At 49.5% G+C, this 22,564-nt stretch overlaps 1 protein-coding gene across 1 annotated transcript in view; it reads left to right on the top strand.

Moving 5' to 3' along the window:
- Positions 1-2,193: 2,193 nt before the first annotated feature.
- The window catches only part of MYO1H (myosin IH), a 37,371-nt gene continuing 17,000 nt past the window's right edge, over positions 2,194-22,564 (top strand). Inside the window, exons 1-13 of the mRNA XM_079762894.1 lie at positions 2,194-2,346; positions 5,006-5,121; positions 6,562-6,760; positions 7,894-7,974; positions 10,128-10,307; positions 11,492-11,590; positions 13,807-13,920; positions 14,268-14,339; positions 15,363-15,482; positions 17,465-17,532; positions 18,348-18,453; positions 18,729-18,809; positions 20,680-20,771. Of these exons, the coding sequence (XP_079619020.1) occupies positions 2,221-2,346; positions 5,006-5,121; positions 6,562-6,760; positions 7,894-7,974; positions 10,128-10,307; positions 11,492-11,590; positions 13,807-13,920; positions 14,268-14,339; positions 15,363-15,482; positions 17,465-17,532; positions 18,348-18,453; positions 18,729-18,809; positions 20,680-20,771 (1,454 nt within the window). The 5' untranslated portion in view covers positions 2,194-2,220. The remainder of the gene's footprint in view (positions 2,347-5,005; positions 5,122-6,561; positions 6,761-7,893; positions 7,975-10,127; positions 10,308-11,491; positions 11,591-13,806; positions 13,921-14,267; positions 14,340-15,362; positions 15,483-17,464; positions 17,533-18,347; positions 18,454-18,728; positions 18,810-20,679; positions 20,772-22,564) is intronic.

Genomic DNA, 22,564 nt, shown 5'->3' with positions numbered 1-22,564 from the left:
CAGGCCCTGTCCAGGTCCACGTTTTGTGAATGTTCTCTGCCAACCTGTAGCTTGCCGATTGGTGTCTTTAAAACGGCGTCTTCTGATGAGAGGTTTTATATGTGATGAAGTCTAATGTCTTATTTTGTTCTTTTGTAGTTTCTTCCTGTGTTCTAAGAAAACGTTGCCTTCCTCTGGATGCAACGATATTTTGCCCTGTTTTCTCCTTATAGCTTTATAGAGTTTGCATTTACATTTAGGCCTGAGATCCATCTCACGTTAATATATGTAATGTAATATACATACAATACATAATTATACAATAACTAATATATATCTTATATATTTAATACTAGAGGCACGTTGCACAAAGATTCATGCAATAGGCCTTCCTTCCCCTGGCTGCCAGCACCAGTTTTCCTCTGGCACCCAGGACCCAGGCCTCCGCTCTGGCCACCGCCTTCAGTTTTTGCTTCAGCCGGAGCGCCGCTCCTGTAGCTCCCTCTGCCCCATGCCCTCCCCCTCATAGCAGGCGTCCCACCCTGCCCAGCCGCTCTGCATCTTCATGCATGCTGACCAGAGGCCCAGAGCAGCTGGGGGGAGAGGGGGCACCGCCACCTTTGTTGGGTTAATTTGCATACTCACTCCTGATTGGCTGGTGGGTATCGCGAAGTGATGGTCAATTTGCATATTTCTCTTTTATTAGTGTAGATCTATTTATTTGTGTATTTAATGTTATGTTTAATATAATATTTAATGTTATATTTAATATATAAAATCTATTTCCTGTTATATTTAACAAATAATATAGAGTATGCGTATAGTGTGAGGTAGGGGCTGGAATGCACTTTTTCCTTATGGGCAGCTACTGTTCTTGCACTATTGATTGAAAAGATTTTCCTTTTCTGCACTGAATTATTTTGACCATTGTCAGTTGTCAAAAATCAATCGACACACACTCTTGGTTACTTAAAGCAAAGAAGTGTGAGTCCATTGACTTTAATTTTCTTTTTCAAGGTTGTTTCAACTCTTCTAGGACCTTTGCATAACCCTATATGCCTGTCGCCCATCTATCATATCTCAAGTCCAAATTGACCCGTTGGTACTTCCGTTAGCATGACCTGGACTTAAGCATTTCTCCTTGGTGTGAGCATGATGAGTCTTTGTCAGTAGAGGGCGCTGGAGAGACATTGCAATGGCAGGAGATTCTCTTCCTGGCTCCCTTTACTATGTTTTGCTTTTTCTTGCTTGTCAGCTACACAGTGGGACATGGGTGGGACATGCACTGACTGTGCCCAGAACAGAGTCCCTCGGAGACTCCCAGTCCTGGTCTGACATTGGTGACTACCTTGCCTCAGTCCTCCCCACACACACATTACACACTGCAGACCTCTGACTACAGCCATGACCCACTCCCTCTGCACAAGCTCCAGCCTCCGGCCTCAGGTCCCGGAGAGCTGTTTCCCAGAGCCTTCCCAACGCGATGGTGCCGCGCCAGGTCTTCCGACTCCCTTCGCTCACCTGCGCCGGGGAGAGTTGTTCTGCCCGGTGACCTCGGACCAGCTCTGGCCCTGGTCACCCAGCGAGATGCTCTGCCCCTCCCCCAGCCCCACCCCATGGGTGGCGACCACGCCTTCTCCACGGAGATCTGAAGCCCAGCCTTGGGGAGAGGACCCTCCAAGTCTGTCCTTCTTCTGACCACCCTTCTGTAACAAGAAATTCTCTTTCTGACCAGACTCCTCATCCCTTGTCTCGGAATTATACTGCGAGTTTAAGCAACTAACATTTAGTGAGTACATGACCAGCAGGTCCTGGGGCCAGGCCATCTAGGTTCATACCCTGGTTCTGCCTTTGGGCAGGTCTGAACATGTTTTGTAACCTCTCTGTCCTCGGTTTCCACATCTGTAGAATGGGCATGATGGTAGTACTTCCATCACAGAGGCAGAATGAGGATCAAATAGCACGTGTTTAGTGCCCAACACAGCAAATGCTCAGTCCCCACCCGCTGCTGCCGCTAACTGTTGTGGCTGCTTTTATCATCCTCCTCCGGTGTCCCTCGCCAGGGGTGAACTCTCCATGAAGACAGCATCCTGTGAGCGTGGCTCTCTGCCGTCCCCGGGGCTTCGCGTCTCGCTGCTTCCACCTTAGACGTGCGACAGGAATCGGGGATGCAATGGCAGCTGAGGCATGTTCTGTCTCCCGCAGAGAGAAGAGGCCAGGCGGCGGCACATCCGCCTGCACATGGAAGGCGCGCTGACCGCCCGGGACAAGGTCGGGGTGCAGGACTTCGTGCTGTTGGACGCACACACCAGCGAATCGGCTTTCCTGGACAACCTTCGCAAGCGTTTCAGGGAGAACCTCATCTATGTAACGTACCCCCTTCCTCAGCCGGTTTCCTTCTGTGGCGGGTCCCTCCCCGCCGTCCCAGTTTGATGGTTGTGAGCGATATCACGCTATTAGGTTAGCCAGGGAAGGGAGGCGTGGAGGGACCCCGCTCAGATGCCTTTTCATCCTTTGGGCTTAAGGCCTTTTTGGCGGGACAGTGAGACGCAGACTGAAACCCGTCTCAGCCTCCAAAGGGAATCTCTGGGCCTATGTCACTGTAGGCTCTATGAATAGATCTAGGGTCTCGGGTAATGTCTTTAAAAAATATATATTTTATTGATTTTTTACAGAGAGGAAGGGAGAGGGATAGAGAGTTAGAAACATCGATGAGAGAGAAACATCGATCAGCTGCCTCCTGCACACCCCCTACTGGGGATGTGCCCGCAACCAAGGTACGTGCCCTTGACCGGAATTGAACCTGGGACCCTTGAGTCCGCAGGCCGATGCTCTATCCACTGAGCCAAACCGGTCAGGGCTCGGGTAATGTCTTGAGGGCCCTTTCTCCCTCTGGTGGGATCTCTCCCACCTCTCTGGTTTCTTTTGTGTCCGTTTCCTTCTGGGGAAGCCTCTCCACAAGGGGACAAGTTGGCTGCTAACAGAACCATGCCAACATCCATTTAGAGTTGCGGAAAGCGGGTCTTCCCAGATACACAGATGTTGACTGGCTCTGATTGGCCTATTTTGGGTCATGTGCCTATCTCTGAACCAATCCCAATAGCCAGGAGTGAGGAATATTCTGATTGAACAGAATATTTACCCAAGGCCACCCCTGGCGATGAGGGGTGAGGCCAGCGCCCCTCTGACCCTATGATATGGACGGAGAGCTGGGGAAGAGGGTCCCTCCAAGGGACCTGTTGGACGAAGGGGAACTAGATACCGGGGAGGGAGGCATAAATAAGAGATGTCCACCACACCCCCTGAGTATCCAAGGGCTGGCCCTGTTGCTTCTAGCGGTGGCCAGTTGTTATTAAATTCTCCATTTATCACCCCAACCTAATTTGATTGGTCAATTTTTCAGGTAAATTATTTCAGCTTACCTTTATTCCTAATTGTATGCCAAGTGGTTTTACCTTAATTGCTATATTACAAATATAAGTACTTCCAAAACTTGAATCCTAATAGAATCCAAGGTTGAGATCTTGGGGAGCATTTGCCCCATTTTAAATGGCTGGCGAGTTCACTCACCCTGCTTTCGCCCGATGGCCGGAGAGACCATGGTGAAACCTACGCCAGAGCGCGGTGTGCCCCCTCTTCACGTCATTCATTTTGTGTCACAGCTCGGGGCAGGTATTTTCATTTCAGCAGGGAGACCGGTGTCCCCGCCATCCATCGCCTTTGGAGTGAACCCCCAGTTCCTCACACGCCGTGTGATGGGAACTCGCTCCCTCTCCAACATCATCTCATCCCCCTTTCCATTCTCCCCTCCATCCCTGGCCTCTGTGGCTGCCAACCTGCCACGCTTCGTCCCTCAGCCTGGACCCCTTCCTGCTGACTTTTTTTCACAACGTGGCTCCTCCTCCTTCAAGTCTCAGCTCAGATGTCGCCTCCCAAAGGAAGCCGTCCCTAAGCCCGCTAGCTGAGGTGGCCTTCCTTAGTCATTCGCTCTCATTACCCTATTTACACCGTTCTGACCACTCATCTCTGGTGGAAACAGCCTTGATGCCTGGGTTGTTTATCTGCCCCTGTCCACCAAGCTCCATGACAACAGAGACCCCACCTGTCTTTTTTTTTCTTCCATTTTTTTTTATTAAGGTATCACATGTGTACATATCTTCCCATTGCCCCCACCCACCCCACTCCCATACATGCCCTCACCCCCCAGTGTCTTGCGTCCATTGGTCATGCTTCTATGCATGCATACAAGTCCTTCGGTTGATCTCTTATCTCCCCCACCTCTCCCTAACCTTCCCGCTGGAATTTGACAGTCTGTTCGATGCTTCTCTGCCTCTGTACCTATCTTTTTGTTCATCAGTTTATAATGTTCTTTATTATCCACAAATGAGTGAGATCATGTGGTATTTTTCTTTCATTGGCTGGCTTATTTCACTTAGCATAATGCTCTCCAGGTCCATCCAGGTTGCTGCAAATGGTAAGAATTCCTTCTTTTTTATGGCAGCATAGTATTCCATTGTGTAGATGTACCATAGTTTTCTGATCCAGTCATCTGCTGACGGGCACCTAGGCTGTTTCCAAATCTTAGCTATTGTAAGTTGTGCTGCTATGAACATAGGGGTGCATATATCCTTTCTGATTGGTGTTTCTAGTTTCTTAGGATATATTCCTAGGAGTGGGATTACTGGGTCAAATGGGAGTTCCATTTTTAGTTTTTTGAGGAAACTCCATACTGTTCTCCACAGTGGCTGCACCAGTCTGCATTCCCACCAGCAGTGCACGAGGGTTCCTTTTTCTCCGCATCCTCGCCAGCACTTGTCTTATGTTGATTTGTTGATGATAGCCATTCTGACAGGTGTGAGATGGTACCGCATTGTTCTTTTGATTTGCATCTCTCCCACTTGTCTTATGTATCACGTTCTATCCCCAGCTCTGAATGAACGCAGGGGGATCGTAGCACGTGATGGTCTTTTACAGTGGCCACTTGCACCCCGGGATTCCTCACTAGTGCTTTGGTCCATTCCTCTAGACATACATTGGCACCCTCCTTGTGTCCGTGAATCCGTACCAGGAGCTGGGCATCTACACCCTGAGCCAGATGGAACTTTATCAAGGGGTCAATTTCTTTGAACTGCCACCACATGTGTAAGTAGCACTCATCAGCTCACCAATAGGTGTATTTTTCTACTTTTTTCCTTCTTCTCTTCCCCCCGCTCCTTTTCTCCCTTCTCCTCACCCACCCATCCATCCATCCATCCATCCACCCACCCACCCACCCACCCATACATCCAAATCCTGGACACATACTACATTCTGTGTCTCACTCATTCTGTATCTGCTGCCTTGTAAAATAAGTTTGTCAACACCGTAGAAAACATCAGCAGATCATTGTGGAATCTCGGCTTAAATACGATGAGAGGTGGAATCTTTTGAAAATGCTGAGAAGTCTTAAGAGTGGCTAGAGAGGCATCTTCGCTGGGAAGTGGGTTGCTACTGCTCCATCTACTGGTGCCTGGGTGTCATAGCAGCTAAGGGAATTCTCCATGGGTAGAAACTTAGCAGGGCTGCAGATCCCTAAGGCAAGCAGTTTCCTGTTTGATTTGGGCTTTGCTGACTTTCTTAGTTCTCCTTCCGGGCTGATTTCTGGGCTAATATTGATGTCCTCCCTCCATTTTTCTTGGCGACTCATTCTCTCACCTCTCAGGGCGTTTATAAACCTTTCCGTATCACTACCACCAATGATTTCCGAAATGGCCAGCTTTCAAACTCAGACACATGCAAAGATTATGATCTTGGGAGATCTTCATGCTTTGGTTTCTGATCTTGGAGATAAATCCCACATGAGAGTTTTAGCTGTTGTTGTAAAGATATCACAGAGGTTTTAAAATCTTTTTGGTTTCCTGTCCCTACACTCTTTTTAAAATTTTTATTTTTATTGATTTCAGAGAGGAAGAGAGGGAGGGAGGGAGAAAGAGAGAAACATCAATGATGAGAGAGAATCATTGATTGGCTGCCTCCTGTACACCCTCCACTGGGGATCGAGCCCGCAACCCAGGCATGTGCCCTGACCGGGAATCAAACCGTGACCTCCTGGTTCATAGGTTGACGCTCAACCCACTGAGCCACGCCGACCGGGCTGTCCCTACATTCTTAATAACCTGCGTTTTGAGAGAAAAATGGGAGATCTTATTATATCTATTGAATTGTTTAATATTTAGACAAGTTGTTGTTTTTGCCTACAACTCATAGACCATCTCTTGGGGGATATAATTTAGTATCTGGCTTATTTGTATAAGAAATGTTGATAGATTAAACAAAATAAATCTGTTAAATTAGAAATTATTTCTGCCACTGCTCAAATTCCTCACGTTAGCTCATGTACTATTTGAGCGTTGCTATCTAGTACACTTCCTGTGTGATCCGTGAGGGGGTTGTGAGGGGTTTGATCTCCGCCTGAGCTCCGTGTCCTTGGGCCACGGCCTGGATGTGGCTGCCTGGAGGCAGGGCGCTTTGTGGGCGTCAGAGCCGAGGGCAGTCGCGTGGTGGCCACTTCCCACGCCTCCCGCTTCTGTCCCACCTCCCCAGCTATGCCATAGCTGACAACGCTTACCGCATGATGTGCTCGGAGCGAACGAACCACCTCATCCTCATTTCTGGAGAGAGCGGGGCCGGGAAAACGGAGGCCTCGAAGAAGATCCTCCAGTATTTTGCAATGACCTGCCCCATGACCGACTCGCTAGAAGTCGCCAGGGACAGGCTGCTGCTCTCCAATCCGGTGCTGGAGGTAAGCAGCCGCGGAGGCCCGAGGAAGGGGAGCTCCCGGAAGGGCACCAAGTGAGAAGAATCCCCGGAGCAGGTCAGTCACAATGGGAAGGTCACGGTCCGGGAGTGAAGGAGAGGGGCGTCGGGTAGTCTTGAGGTTAAGGGCAGGACCTTCAAGTCCAGCAGGCGTGATGCTAATCCCAGGGCAGCCACGCACCAACGAGCTTCAGAAAGTCATTTCACACCCTGGGGCCCATGTTCCCATCTGTGTAATGGGTATACTCATAGCGCTCACCTCCTGGGAGGTTTTGAGGTTTAAATGAGATGAATGCATAAAAAGCACACTGCAAAATCAAGAAGCACTAAAATAATGCTCCATTATTTATTTAGATTTTTTAAAAATATATATTTTATTGATTTCTACAGAGAGGAAGGGAGAGGGATAGAGAGTTAGAAACATGGATGAGAGAGAAACATCGATCAGCTGCCTCCTGCACACCCCCCACTGGGGATGTGCCCGCAACCAAGTTACATGCCCTTGACCGGAATCGAACCTGGGACCCTTGAATCCGCAGGCCGACGCTCTATCCACTGAGCCAAAACGGTTAGGGCTTATTTAGATTTTTATTATTAATTAAAATCATTTGGATGATTCTGTCTACTCTTGCAATTCACGGACTTGCTGGATAATTTTGAACAAGTTACTTTCTCCTGTGTTTTTGTTGCCCTCTGGGTAAAAGATTTTGAAGGTTGGAGGAGTTTTCCAGTGGGCCTTTGGGATAGAAGAAGAAGGGGTCTGGTTATGGGGGCCATGACCTGCTCCTTCTAGCACAGCAAGGGCCGAGGGTCCTATATGACACCTCTCCTCAGGCCATTTCTAATCTATTCCTGGATTGGATTCCAGGGAGAAGGTATATTTTCCTCTTTTTTTCTGTTCCGGTCCAACCCTAGGAGTTGGCCTCAAACCCTCTGTAGTTAGTGATTCCTTAGGAATAAAGTACAGCTTTCACCCCTGGCCCCCCCTCCCTCCCGCCTGTTTCCATAACATGCATGCCCTTCGGGCTCAGGAATTGGATGCGCTCAGAGTAGTGAGCTCAGAGGACAGTGAGGGGCAGTTTGGCTCAGCGCTCCCCTCTCCCCACTTTGTATTCCAAGGCCTTTGGAAATGCCAAAACGCTCCGGAATGACAACTCCAGCAGATTTGGAAAATACATGGACATACAGTTTGACTTTAAGGTACACTCAAGTTCCCATTACTGTTATGGGGGGCCCCTGCACTCACCAGCGACGGAAATCCACCCCAAGGCACCTTAAGGGAGGAGGGGCACTTATTGGCTCAAACAGCTGAGAACTCCAGGACTTGCGCTTGTTTTAGGAAATGCAAATAAAGGCCACAGTGAGATGCCATCTAGATGGGCAGAAATGAAGAAGTCTGATAATTCCAGGTGTTGGCAAAGATGTGGATCATTAGCGGGTGGGGGGGGGGGTACATTAGTGTAACCTATTTGGGAAACAATATACAGGTGGGGCGAAAGTAGGTTTACAGTCGTGCGTATGGAAAATAATACAATAACCTATATATATAAAAGCCTAAGCGACCGTTACAACCAGTCGACTGGTTGTTATGATGTGTCCTGATCACCAGGGGGCAGACGCTCAATGCAGGAGCTGCCCCCTGGTGGTCAGTGCGCTCCCACAGCCAACCTCCCATAGTTTCTCCTCCCCTACAAACCCTCCCTCCCCAGACTGTGAGATGGCCCTGATTGGCCCTGATCGCTGGCCAGGCCGAGGGACCCCACCTGTGCACGAATTAGTGCACTGGGCCTCTAGTCAGTAAATAATAATACAAGAACAAACTCTGTTTTGTGTACTCACAGCTGTTAACCTACTTTCACCCCACCCCGTATTACCGCGGAATCACAGGAACTAAGGTGGAGACAGTCCACTCCTGGAGATTCTCCTGCAGATGTGCAAGCACGCCTACAGAGCACTGTGCGTGATGGGACCAACCCACACGTCTGGGGAGGGCTGACGGTCCGCGTACAGGAGCACGGCCAGTTCAGTTGGGCGGGTGTTCACACAGGGAGGGGTTGTATGGCAGTGGGAGCAATAAGAAGCCTGACACAAAAACGGAATTGTATTTTAAAAAAAATATATTTTATTGATTATTTACAGAGAGGAAGGGAGAGGGATAGAGAGTTAGAAACATTGATGAGACAGAAACATCGGTCAGCTGCCTCCTGCACACCTCCCACTGGGGATGTGCCCGCAACCCAGGGACATGCCCTTGACCGGAATCGAACCTGGGACCCTTCAGTCCGCAGAATTGTATTTTGTGTCTGGCTTCTTTCCACCCACGTTCTATCCGTCCAGTTCATCCATGCGGCTGCCCGTGGCGGCGGTTCATTTTCCGGTGGTGTGACCTGGTCGCCCTGTATCTGTCCTCCTGTTGACGGACATCTGGGGCGATTGCAGACTGTGCTCTGAGCATCCGTGGGCCTGTCTTTCAGTAGATACCAGCGTCCGTTCATGTTGGGCATGTCCCCGGAAGTGGCACTGCTGGTCCTTACTCCCAGTGGCTCCACGCCCCTGCCAGCGCGTGGGAGGTCAGTCCTCCCGGTTTTCGGCGTTCTGGTGGGGTGGGGTGCTTTCTCACTGTGACTGAAGTTTGTATCTTCCTGGTTATTCACGAAGCGTTGGTCGTTGTTGAAGGCTTTTGCCCGTTTTTAATCGGGCTGTGTGTTTCCTTATTGATTTGCAAGAGTTCTATCTATGTCCTGGGATACCAATCCTTCATGGGATGAATTACTAACAATCATAACTAAGACAGTGTGATATTGGCACCAGGATACATAAACAGGCCACTGGACCAGGATAGAGTCCAGAAAGACCCCCACGTATAGTAGGTCACTTGATTTAACCCTTTGCACTCGGATGTCGAGTGTGACTTGACATGATTAGCAGTAGAATAAAGGAATCGAAAAAAGCAAGCGAGTGCAAAGGGTTAATGACAAAAGCACCACACTGATTCAGTGGGGACAGGGTTGTCTTTTTGACGAAGGGTGCTGATCAGTTGGAAATCCAGATGGCCTCTGACCCCCTTCCTCACTTCATATACAAAAATCACATAGCCGTCAATTATAGCCCTCAACACGGATGGCAGAACAATCACACTTCCAGACAGAAGCACAGAAAGACCCTCATGACCTTGGGGGAGGCAAGAATCCCTTTGGACGGAGCCCGGGAAACACCTGTCATGGGAGACGGATAGATCCGACTCCATTCCGCTTCAGAATTTCTCTTCTCAGAAAATACCAAAAAGAGGGAGCTTGGTTACTATTGTCATTGCCGCATTTTTTATTTTTTATTTATTTGGTCCTGTTTTGAAGGGCATTCCCATCGGCGGGCATATCATCGGGTACTTGATAGAAAAGTCTCGAGTTGTCTATCAAAACCACGGGGAGCGGAACTTCCACATCTTCTACCAGCTGCTGGAGGGCGGCGAGGAGCGGCTGCTGGCCTACCTGGGGCTGGAGCGAGACCCCCAGCTGTACAGATACCTCGCCCAGGTGGGAAGCCCGCACCTGGCTTCGGGGACCCCTCGGAGGGGGGACCAGGGGTGTCTGTGGGGCCCTCAGTGGGGTGGCCTAAGACAGTGGTCGGCAAACTCATTAGTCAACAGAGCCAAATAGCAACAGTACAACGATTGAAATTTCTTTTGAGAGCCAAATTTTTTAAACTTAAACTTCTTCTAACGCCACTTCTTCAAAACAGACTCGCCCAGGCCGTGGTATTTTGTGGAAGAGCCACACTCAAGGGGCCGAAGAGCCGCATGTGGCTCGCGAGCCGCCGTTTGCCGACCACGGTCCTAAGAACTTTCTCAGACCATGCTGGAGGTAGCCCACCGACTGTTCCTCACACTTTGGCCCCAGCGTGGCTCCGTGGTTGAGCGTCGACCTATGAACCAGGAGGTCAGGGTTCAGTTCCCAGTCAGGGCACACGCCTGGGTTGTGGGCTCGATCCCCAGTGTGGGGCGTGCAGGAGGCAGCCGATCAATGATTCTCTCTCATCATGGATGTTTCCACCTCTCACTCCCTCTCCCTTCCTCTCTGAAATAAATAAAAAACATATGTATTTAAAAAAATTTTTTTAAAAATAAAAGCCTTCATCTAGAATGTTTTTTTCTTTAAATTGTGACACTGGTCGATCTGTTACTTATTTGAAAGACAACTTCTCGAGTGAGGGGGACGCGACTTGTCACGCTTCTGCTGGTGACCGTTCACACGGCCTGTGTTTCCCTCTCAAGGGCCGGCTTGTCTTTCCCTGAGGGAGGCCTCCTGCCGGCACGGTTTTGCTGGTGGTTGCTACGTGTGCCCGGATTGTTTTCCGAATGTCGGCACTGTCATGTCCCTCCACGCCTCAGCAGGTGTTTATTGAGATGTGTCTTCAGCTTTTTAAAGCAAAAAATAGCAAGAAGAACCTTTTTAAAACACACACAAAAAGATGTACCACGAGTATGTGACTTTGGAAGGTTGCCCAGGATGGGGATGTTGAACTAAACTTCCAAATGCATTGGCATAGAGCAGCCGCTGGCAGGTGCCCCTGTGCTAGGTGCTTAGAGGGAAATTCACAGTTCAGGACGGTACGGAGACCCGGCGCTCGCATGCTTGAGGAGAAAAGCATTCTGGTTTAGGAACAGCTATTCGCTGTCCTTGCCCAAGTGCCACTAAGCGACCCGACTCTGTGTCAGCAGGCTCACGGTGCCAGCGAGTCGTCTCTGAATGACAGGAACGACTGGAAAACCGTCTCCAAGGCGTTTGCGGTCATCGATTTTACGGAAGACGACCTGGAGGTACGGGCCTGTGCCTGTGAGGTCTGGAGCTGAGGGGACAATCCTGGCTTCCTGGTGATTGCCTGGGCGGGTGGTCAGATTCAGCCAACAGGAATGCAGGACGCCTATTTATATCTTAATTTTAAGTGAACAATGACTATTGGTTTGTTTATATATTTTATTTATTTATTTATTTTTTCTTCAAAAGGTCTCACATTTTATTAAATTTTATTCTTAGAGATTTGCCATTTTTTAATGTTAATTATATAACATCTTTTTATTTATTTATTTATTTATTTAAATTTCTTTATTGATTAAGGTGTCACATATTTGTCCTCATCCCCCCATTCCCATCCCACACCCCTCCCCACGGATGCCCCAACCCCCTGTTGAACTTAACCATTGGTTAGGCTCATATGCATGCACACAAGTCCTTTGGTTGATCTCTCCCCCCTCCCCCCACCCTCCCCTATCCTCCCTCTGAGGCCCGATAGTCCGATCGATGCCTCCTTGTTTCTGGTTCTGTTCTTGTTCATCAGTCTATGTTGTTCATCATTTCCCCTAGATGAGCAAGATCATGTGTCACTAGAGATATACTTATATGAACTGAATGTGAGATGAGCAATAATAGTTATGCTGACAGGCAAATGAATCAGTCTGTAGTGAGTTTCTTTCTGGACCAACAGTTCTTTTGAGACCCAATATCAATGTCCATCAGTTCCTTATGTGTACATGTTGGCACTGACCCCTCTGCTCTGGATGGTGGACAAATGGTGGTAATGCAGGTTCGATTCCCTCTGGTTGGGTCTCGGCCGGACCCAGGGGCACAGCTTCATCCGGACCCAGGGGCACGGCTTCATCCGGACCCAGGGGCACGGCTTCATCCGGACCCAGGGGCGCGTGGCCTCACCCGGACCCAGGGGCGCGTGGCCTCACCCGGATCCAGGGGCACATGGCCTCACCCGGACCCGGGATCTAGCTTCACCCGGACCCAGGGGCGCGTGGCCTCACCCGGACCCAGGGGCGCGTGGCCTCTCCCAGACCCAGGGGCGCGTGGCCTCACCTGGACCTAGGTGTGTGCGGCCTCACCCGGACCTGGGACCCAGCCTCACCCGTGTTTATATATTTTAAAAATCCTCACCCAAGGGTATGTCTATTGACTTTATTTGTTTGTTTATTTTTTTTATTGATTTCAGAGAGGAAGGGAGAGGGACAGAGAGATAGAAACATCAATGATGAGAGAGAATCACTGATCGGCTGCCTCCTGCACGCCCCCTACTGGGGACCAAGCCCGCAACCCAGGCATGTGCCCTTGACCGGAATTGAATCTTGGACCCTTCAGTCCACAGGCCAACGCGCTGTCTACTGAGCCAAACTGGCTAGGGCTGTTTATTGACTTGAGAGAGAGGGAGAGGGAGGTGGAGAGAAAGAGAGAGAGAAACATCACTGGGTCACCTCCTGTACGTGGCCCGACTTCAGATCGAACCCGGGTGGCTCAGCTGGTTGGTATACGGGATGATGCTCCAACCAGCTGAGCCACCCGGCCAAGGCGAGGACTCATTTTTTCCCAGTATACGTGTACCCCAACTTTGCATGGGACTGGCTGACACCGGGACGTGAGTCATTGCTTATGCGAGATTCACATGGTGACGGGGGCTCTGCGTTTTGCTGGCAGCCCTGAGTTCCCCCACTGTTGTGGGAAAAGGGGTGATGTTTCTCCTTCCCCTCAAGTACCATCTCCAACATTTAGGTCTCATGGACTCCTGTAGATAACCAATCCCCACAGAATTACTTATTTACTCTTCTATTTCAAAACAAACTGGAACAACTGGTAGGATTTGTAAACAACATTTTTACATCTTTTGGTCTTTTTTGGATTGTTAAACTATTGGTATTTCTAGGACCAGAATATGATCCCAACATACCTATATATCGGGGACTGTGGCATTTGAATGTTAAATGGTTTACTGGGGGTGGGGGGGGGAATGTAAAAATACCAGTGTCCTGGGCAGGAGATTGAGTGGGACATCTTCCCCACCCTCCCCTGAGGATGGAGGTTGGGGGGTGGCTCTTCCCCACCCCCACCCCCCACCTCTAGTACCTGGAGTGGCTCAGAGGCCCGGGTCTGGGGAGGGGAGGGATTCTGACCTGTGAGCTCAGGGCTGAAAGTGGGGGTGGTTTTCCCTCGGTACCTCCTCTGATGACATGTATCTCTCCTCCTCCTCCCGCGTTCCTAGAACCTCTTTGGAATCATTGCCAGCATCCTGCACCTGGGGAACATCTGCTTTAGGGAGAACCACCAGGGCTGTGCCACCATACCAGTCATCAGCGAGATCAAGTGGATCGCCAAGGTGATGCTTCTTCAGAGGTGGGGACACGGGGTGGGAGGTTGTGGGGGGAGTGAGGCAGCGGGATGCCCATGTTTCAGTGGCTGACACCATGTTCTTGCAGCTGGTGCTGGTTAGGAGGTGTGAGCATGCAGGGGTGGCCGGGGGCGAGGGTGGCCGGGGGCGAGGGTGGCTGAGGATGAGGGTAAAAGCCATTCGGTTGGAAGATCTAACGTGGTCTGTTTTGCATTAAAGCTCAATGATCACTCGGGGCAGGGAACCCTGAGCCCGGAAACTCTATGAACTCTTCCTAAGCTCCCGAGTCCGATCAGGTCCCTGAATGGCTTTCACTGTGGTTTTCGTTTATTCAGCTCCTGGGGGTCCCGCCGGCGGCCCTTCTGGAGGCTCTCACCCACAGGAAGATTGAAGCCCAAACCGAGGAGGTAACCATGGCTCTGGGTGGGACCGGGCCTGTTCCCTCCTCCGCTGCAGCCCACCAGGTCCTGCCTGGCCCAGCTCCGGCCAGCGGCTCCTGCCTTAACTTCCTCTTCCCCCCCGCCCCCCGACATCACACCATCGCCAGCTCGCTCTCCATGCCTCACCGTCGCCGTGCCTTCCCTCCACTGGGTCTTTGCACATGCTGTTCCCTCCGCTGGAACACTCTTCCCTGTGTTGCATCTGGTTGACTCCTGCTCCTTCAGGCCCAGGTCACTTCCTGCTCACGTCCCCCCGGCCCTACGGCATCGGGCGCAGCTCCTCAGAGCACTTGTCACTCTCCGCTTGAGGACAACATGACTCTTCTTGGTGTGACCTATTTTTTAAAGTATTTATTTTTTTTATTGAGAGAGAGGAAGGGAGAGGGATAGAGAGAGAGACATCGACGAGAGAGGAACCTCATGGGTCGGCTGCCTCCTGCAGGCCCCCTACTGGGGATCAAGCCTGTAACCCGGGCATGAACAGGCAACCCTGTGGTCCTGGGTTGGTGCTCAACCGCTGGGCCACACCAGCTGGGCTGTGTGACCTACTGACTGTGCCCCCCTCCCCAGTGTGCGCCCAGCCCTCAAAGCCTGGACCTGTTTGTCTTGGTCGTGGCTGTGTCTCAGGAGCTCGGCACAGTGAAATAGCTGCTCGGTGCACGTGTGCAGGACCAGGGGGGAGCATCCTCCCCGGTGGTCATCATTCAAGGCTAATTTGAGCCCTGGCTGTGGCTCAGTTGGTTGGGTGTCGTCCTGTGCACCAACAGGTTGCCGGTTCGATTCCCCATCAGGCCACATGCCAGGGTTGCGGGCTTGATCCCCAGTAGGGGGCGTGCAGGAGGCAGCCGATCAATGTTTCACTCTCACATCGATGTTTCTCTCTTTCTCCTCTCTCAACATCCATTAAAAATCTTTTTTAAAAAGGCTGCTTTGAAAACTCTGGGGACTTTCTTTTAACCTCTGCAATGATGCACCTGTTGTCCTTCTCAGGTGATCTGCCCACTGACTCTAGAAAACTCTGTCTACGCCAGAGACGCGATGGCGAAGGCCGTTTACGGGCGCACATTCACGTGGCTGGTGAACAAAATCAACTCCTCCTTAGTGAACAAGGTCAGTCCCCCGTGCTGGCTGGCTTGTTCTCACGAACATGGTGATGTTGTGTAATTCACATCATTGCCTGGCTGGCGTGGCTCAGTGGTTGAGCGTCGACCTCTGAACCAGGAGGTCACAGTTTGATTCCTGGTCAGGGCACATGCCCGGGTTGTGGGCTCGGTCCCCAGTGTGGGGCGTGCAGGAGGCAGCCAATCAGTGATTCTCTCTCATCATTGATGTTTCTCTCTCTCCCTCTCCCTTCCTGTCTGAAATCAATTTAAAAATTTAAAAAAATAATTTACATTGTTACTCCAAACAATTTGTGAGAATTAACCATAAGCTCCTGATGGGCAGGGACAGTCTCCTCACACCTACATTCCCAGCACCTAGCACACAGTAGGCTCCCTAAAGTGCCTGCTGAAAGATTCTCCCAGTGTGTCCCGAAGTACGGGACACGGAGCACATGAAGCATGCCAGATGGCTTGCAGTACATACAGGAAGGCTGAATCTCAGCAGTAGTATATTTAATGTGTGTCAGAAAAAATCCGATGGCTCCTTTGAACTCGCCTTCTGATCACATTACTTTCTAAGTGGAATTTAAATGAAAAGGGGATTTACTCAGAGCTAGAAATTAAGGAAATGCTACGAGAAGTCAAGGTGTGTGGATGTGGTGAAACTCTTGGAGGTTAAGGCTGTGAAGGACAGCTTTGGGAGACATCAGCTCCGCACAGGCATACCTCAGAGAGACTGGGCTCGTTCTAAACCGCAGTAAAGCAAGCATTGTGATAAAGCGAGGCGTGTCTTTTTGCTGGTGGTGGGTCTTGCCTTCAGTTTGTAAAAACGCAACGTCTGGGAAGTGCCATAAAGCTAGGCACGATAACACGAAGTGTGCCTGCACCCCATTCAGAATGTTAAACTGTGTCCCTGAAAAATAGGCATGCGCTCTCTCAATATCCATCCTGGCCTGACCGCACTTGGCCCTTTGTTTAAAACTAGAGTCCAGGTGCACGAAATTCATGCATGGGGGGGGGGGGGGTCCCTCAGCCCAGCCTGCACCCTCTCCAATCCAGGACCCCTCTGGGAATGTCCGACTGCCGGTTTAGGCCTGATTCCTGTGGGATCGGGCCTAAACAGGCAGTCGGACATCCCTCTCACAATCCGGGACCACTGGCTCCTAACTGCTCACCTGCCTGCCTGCCTGATCACCCCTAACTGCCCCCCCCCATGGCCTGGTCACCCCTAACTGCCCCCCTGCCGACCTGGTCACCCCCAACTGCCACCCCCGCCGGCCTGGTTGCCCCTAACTCCCCCCCTCTGCCGGCCTGGTCGCCCCTCACTGCCCCCCCGCCAGCCTGGTTGCCCCACATAGCCTGCTGTTCAGTCATTTGGTTGTCCCTCACTAAACACCCTGTAGGCCTGGTTGCCCCACACACTCTGCTTGTTCAGTCATTTGGTCATCCCTCACCCCCCTGCTGGCCTGGTCGCCCCATGCAGCCTGTTCAGTCATCTGTTCAGTTGTTTCTGTTGTGACGGTCGCTTAGGCTTTTATATATATATATAGATGACATCTGTACCCCCTGTCTTTTTCCTGGATAGATGTCTCCATGGCTGTCTGTCTATAAGCCTCCCTCCCTCCCTCCCTTGCTCCCTCCCTCCCTCGGTCCCTCCCTCCCTCCTTCCCTTCCTCCCTCCCTCCCTCCCTTTTTTCCTCCCAGATCAAATGTGGGCTTGGGACTCGAGTTGAAGAGGGTTAAGCAAGGCAGTGAATCAGAAGGGGAGGCGTCACTGCTCGGGTGCTGGATGGGGAGCTGGGTGGGACGTAGTAGGCTGCAGGCAGGAGGGAGCTGGGAAAATGTTTCCGCCCTGAGGTGCTTCTGTGAGCCGTTGTTGGAGAGAAAAGGCGTGAGCTGTGTAGCCACGGCCCCCGCTTGGGGGCAGCCACTGGGATTGAGTGTCTCGGCGTGAAAGGCCTGACGTGAACAGCGTGCTCTTCTGACTAGGAGTTCACCAAGAAGACCGTGATCGGGTTGCTGGACATCTACGGGTTCGAGGTCTTCGACAAGAACGGGTGAGGCCCTTTGTGCATCTTTCAGGTCTGAGTCTGGTTTCCGGCCTCGCTCTTGTGATGGGAGTTGATTTCCCCGAAATCCTCCAGATTTGCACGGACTGACGGGTCTAGCAGTGGAACAACCATGGAAAAGGCAAACGTCTTCTAGCTCGACTCTTGTGGTCGCTTCACTGAAGGGTTTGATTAATGAGGATTTTGATCTTTCTCTATTAGAAAGCATCCTTAAAGATAAGGGAATACGCCCTGACCGGTTTGGCTCAGTGGATAGAGTGTCAGCCTGCGGACTCAAGGGTCCCTGGTTCGATTCTGGTCAAGGGCATGTGCCTTGGTTGCGGGCACATCCCCAGTGGTGGGGGGGCGGTGGGGGTGTAGGAGGCAGTTGATGGATGTTTCTCTCTCATCGATGTTTCTAACTCTCTATCCCTCTCCCTTCCTCTCTGTAAAAAATCAATAAAATATAAAAAATAAAAAAAATAAGTGAATATAATAAAGCTGAAAGCAACAAATGAAAAAACAAACTTATGGACACAGACAACAGTGTGGTTGTTACCAGAAGGGAAGGGGGCAGGGGTGGGGGGTGGGGATGGAGATGAAGAGGGTAAAGAGCAGCAAATATATGGTGACCGAAGGAGACTAGACTTTGGTGGGGTGAGCACACAACGCCATATACAGATGATTACACTTGAAACATATAATTATGAACCAGTGTTGCTCCAATAAATTTAATTTTTTTTTAAAAAGTAAATACAACTTTTAAAAAATTGGCCTACTTGCATAGCTTTAGTGTTTAAATTTTTTTTTTTTTGCATCTCTAGTTTTGAACAGTTCTGTATAAATTACTGCAATGAGAAGCTTCAGCAGCTCTTAATCGAGAGAACCCTGAAGGCGGAACAGGCGGAATATGAAATGGAAGGGATCGAGGTAAATGTCTTGGTGTTTTCTTCCCATTTGAGAACCCCGTGGGAGACATTTCCCTGAGAAACAGGATTGCATTGGCGATTTTCCCTGATCAGGGCTGAGAACTATTCTGTACTCCTTCTCTGCTATTTCCTGGGGAAGTTCTTTTGATATTCAGAAAGGATTATTCTTTTTTAATGTTGGAGATACAAATCAGATTTTCGAAAAGATGTCGGAAAACCCATTTAAAAGAAATGCATCTTCTGCTCATCTAAGCCCTCTCCTCGTTGTCCTTTTAGTGGGAGCCGATTCAGTATTTCAACAACAAGATCATCTGCGACCTGGTTGAAGAAAGGCACAAAGGGATCATCTCCATCCTGGTGAGAACATTGCTGTTGACTTAGAGCCCATTCACCCCGTGTTTGCGACGCGTGCAAGGACTTGTAGCATCTTGAGATGGGTACAGCGACAACAGCACTTAGCTCCGAGAGGAGGTGGAAGGACAAATTTAGTGAGATGGTGTAGGCAGAGGGCTCAGAGCCACGCCTGTTCCATGGTGAGCATTCAGGCTTCATTCATTCATTCATTCATTCATTCGACAAACACTCATCGAACGCTTGCTTTGTGCCAGGATTGTGCCCTGTGCTTTGGGACATAGCAGAGGAAAACCAATAGAGGCTTTGAATTCTGGCAGGGAGGGACTGACCACAAATAGGTTAATGGGCAACATAGGTAGATTGTGGGGAAAAGGGATCAGGTGAGGTGTTCTGGGGAGGGCAGCTCAATTTTAGGTCATTGATGGTTCAGGAAGGACTCGCTGAGAAGGTGACATCTGAGCAAAGACCTGAAGGAGGTGAGGGCACCAGCCGTGGGGTCATCTGGGGAAGCAGGTCCCTGGAAGCGTGGGCTGACCTACATGAGTGTGTGTGCATTCAATGCTCAGAGGGATTGCTAGACTAGTATGTTAAGATATTGTAGCCAGGCGTCCTCAAACTACGGCCCGCGGGCCACATGCGGGTGTTTTTGCCCTTTTGTTTTTTTACTGCAAAATAAGATATGTGCAGTGTGCATAGGAATTTGTTCATAGTTTTTTTTTAAACTATAGTCCGGCCCTCCAACGGTCTGCGGGACAGTGAACTGGCCCCCTGTTTAAAAAGTTTGAGGACCCCTGTATGTAGGCCCTAGCCAGTTTGGCTCAGCAGATAGAGTGTTGACCCGGGGACTGAAGAGTCCTGGGTTCGATTCTGGTCCCGGGCTTGTACCTCAGTTGCAGGCTCAATGCCCAGCCCGGTCTGATGCGTCTCTCTCATCGATGTTTCTCTCTCTTTCTGAATCTCCCCCTCCCTCCCATTCTCTCTAAAAATATCAATGGAAAAAAATATCCTCAGGTGAGGATTAACAGAAGATATTTTAGTAAAAACTACCTCATCCCACTGGTTCTCCATAAATGAGATCAGCATAAAAATGCTTCCTAATGAGAGTTGTCTCGCCAACCTTAACTTGGTTTTTGTTGTTACTGTTTTTTAATAAAAGCTACATGGTCGATTCATCTTTAATTTTTAAAAATTATGTTGTTATTTATTTTTAGAGAGAGAGAGAGAGGAAGGGAGAGGGATAAAGAGAAACATCAACGAGAGAGGAATGTCATCGATCAGCTGCCTCCTCCACGTCCCCTACTGGGGATGGAGCCCGCAACCTGGGCATGTGCCCTGACTGGGGATTGAACCGGCAACCTCTTGGTTCCTGGGTTGACTCTCAACTGCTGAGCCACACCAGCCAGGCTCATCTTTATTTTTTTGAAGATGGTCACTGAAATGTTGCATAGCTTGAGAAATATGAGACGTTAGGCCCAAGTGGTTTTATAGTTTGCTTTCCATGAGCTTTGAGTAAAAGGGGATCTGTATGTTCTTTGCCAGAGATGCGTAGTTAGGTAAAAAATGAGGTTGCGTGAGTAAGCCAGCTGGGCATGGAAGCTGTCACGTGTCCTTGGGAAGACTTTGGAGATGAGCCTCAGCTCGGTGGGTGGTGGAGTTGATTTTTCATGGAATTTCCAGTCTCTGGTTCCGTGGTTCTCTTGAAAAAATCTGAGGACATGTGATGGGTTAGGCCCCCTCCCCTGAAACATTCACCTGAACTTAAGTGAGACGGCCGCATTTGAGTCCAGGACCTGTCAGGGATGGTGAGAGCGTTTAAGCTTGGACGTGGTGGAGTGTGCTGCTGTGGCTCGAAGCTTCTCTTCTTCTTCTGAAGGATGAAGAATGTATCCGTCCTGGTCCTGCTTCCGACTTGAGTTTCCTGGAGAAACTGGAAGAGAAAGTGGGGAAGCATGCGCATTTCCAAACGTAGGTATTGCGTTCGGTGAGCTGTTGCACCATTGCACGGTGTACCCACTTTCTTAGGGATGTGGGCGGTGCTCCCCAAGAGTGCAGCTACGTCTTCATAATAGAAATACCGTTATGGTGCACCACGTCATAGTCAGCAGGCCCTCGGACAACGTTGTTTCATTATAAGGTTGATGAGATGCCGTAGGAACTTGATTCTTATTTATATCAAATAGCTTACGGTAAAAGTGGTTTTATTATACGTTGTTTTGCCACCGTTCCAAGAACGTATTGACTATGTTAAGTGAGGACTTACTGTATATGCATCCTTTTTGTGAGTAAAAAATCAAACTCGAATTCCATGTCAAAAAATTTTTTTTATTGATTTTAGAGAAGAAGGAAGAGGGAGAGAGAGATAGAAACATCAATGATGAGAGAGAATCATTGATCGCCTGCCTCCTGCACACCCCACACCGGGGATCGAACTCGCAATCCGGGCATGTGCCCTGACTGGGAATGGAACCGTGACCTCCTGGTTCATAGGTCCATGCTCAACCACCAAGCCACACCGGCTGGGCCCAAGTCAGATTTTAAAAAGATTTTTGTATCTTGCTTTGTTCATGATCATTTCATTTGGAACATGTCCACATGCATACGAAATAGTTTCTTAAAAAAATTCAGTTAGAAAACACATATAGTGATGTGTAGATCTAATGTGTACAACCTGATGAATTTTTATATTTGTGTGTACCAATAACCACCACACAGATCTAAACATAGAGGATTTACAGCATCCCAGAAAATCAACTGGAAATTTAACTAAATTTGAGATGAGAGAACTTAAGAACATATGCTCTGGAGTCCTAAAGACCTTGTTTTGAACCCCAGCTCAGCCACTTAGACATTTGACCTTGGGCAAGCAACACTTTCTTTTTTCCTTTAATATATTTTTATAGATTTCAGAGAGGAAGGGAGAGGGAGAGAGATAGAAACATCAATGATGAGAGATAATGACTGATCGGCTGCCTCCTGCACATTCCCTACTGGGATCGAGCCCAAAACCCAAGTATGTGCCCTTGACCGGAATCGAACCCAGGACGCTTCAGTCCACAGGCCGATGTTCTATCCACTGAGCCAACCCAACTAGGGCCAAGCAACACTCTTGCGTCTGTGTTTCCCATTCTACAAGGTGGGGATGTTAACATACCTGCCATCTAGAGTTAAAAATAACTGTATAAGTCATCTAGTGCAATTTCTGGCCATAGTAAGGATCCCATGAATACTAGTGGCTTTATCAAACCTGTTGTAGAATGTCTAAATGATATGTAAAATGAATTGGATAACTAAATGAATCAAGGATGGAAAAATAAATTGTGGTATATTCACATGTGGAATAAAATACAGCCGTTAGAATGAACAGTTTGTAACTCCATGCAGTGATGTGGGTAAGTCACACACACACACTCATGGAAGAAAGATTGTTGAGCTGTATACACTTAGGATATGTGTGCATCAACATATATGTATATACATGTCAAGAAAAAGCTATTTAAAAAATATTTCATGAGTATTTTAGTCTCTCGACATCATAAAAATGTAAGGTGGTAAAATCGTTTCTTAGCTGTCCCTTGGAAAAATGGAAGTGACTTCACTGTAAAAGTAAATGTGTTTCACGGTTCATGCACGTTTTTTATTCCTCGGTGCGTGTGGGCAGGGAGGGCCTCATGTCAGCCCTCGGCTCCAGCCGGACGAAATGGCAGCAGGGTTTCCTGGGAGCTGCCCCTGGTGGTCAGTCAGCTCTCCGTGCTGGCCTT

The sequence above is a fragment of the Cnephaeus nilssonii genome (assembly GCF_951640355.1).
Source record: "Cnephaeus nilssonii genome assembly, chromosome: 22".
NCBI lineage: Eukaryota > Metazoa > Chordata > Mammalia > Chiroptera > Vespertilionidae > Cnephaeus > Cnephaeus nilssonii.
Note: the sequence above shows the minus strand (reverse complement) of the source record. Positions and strands in the feature narration are given on the sequence as shown.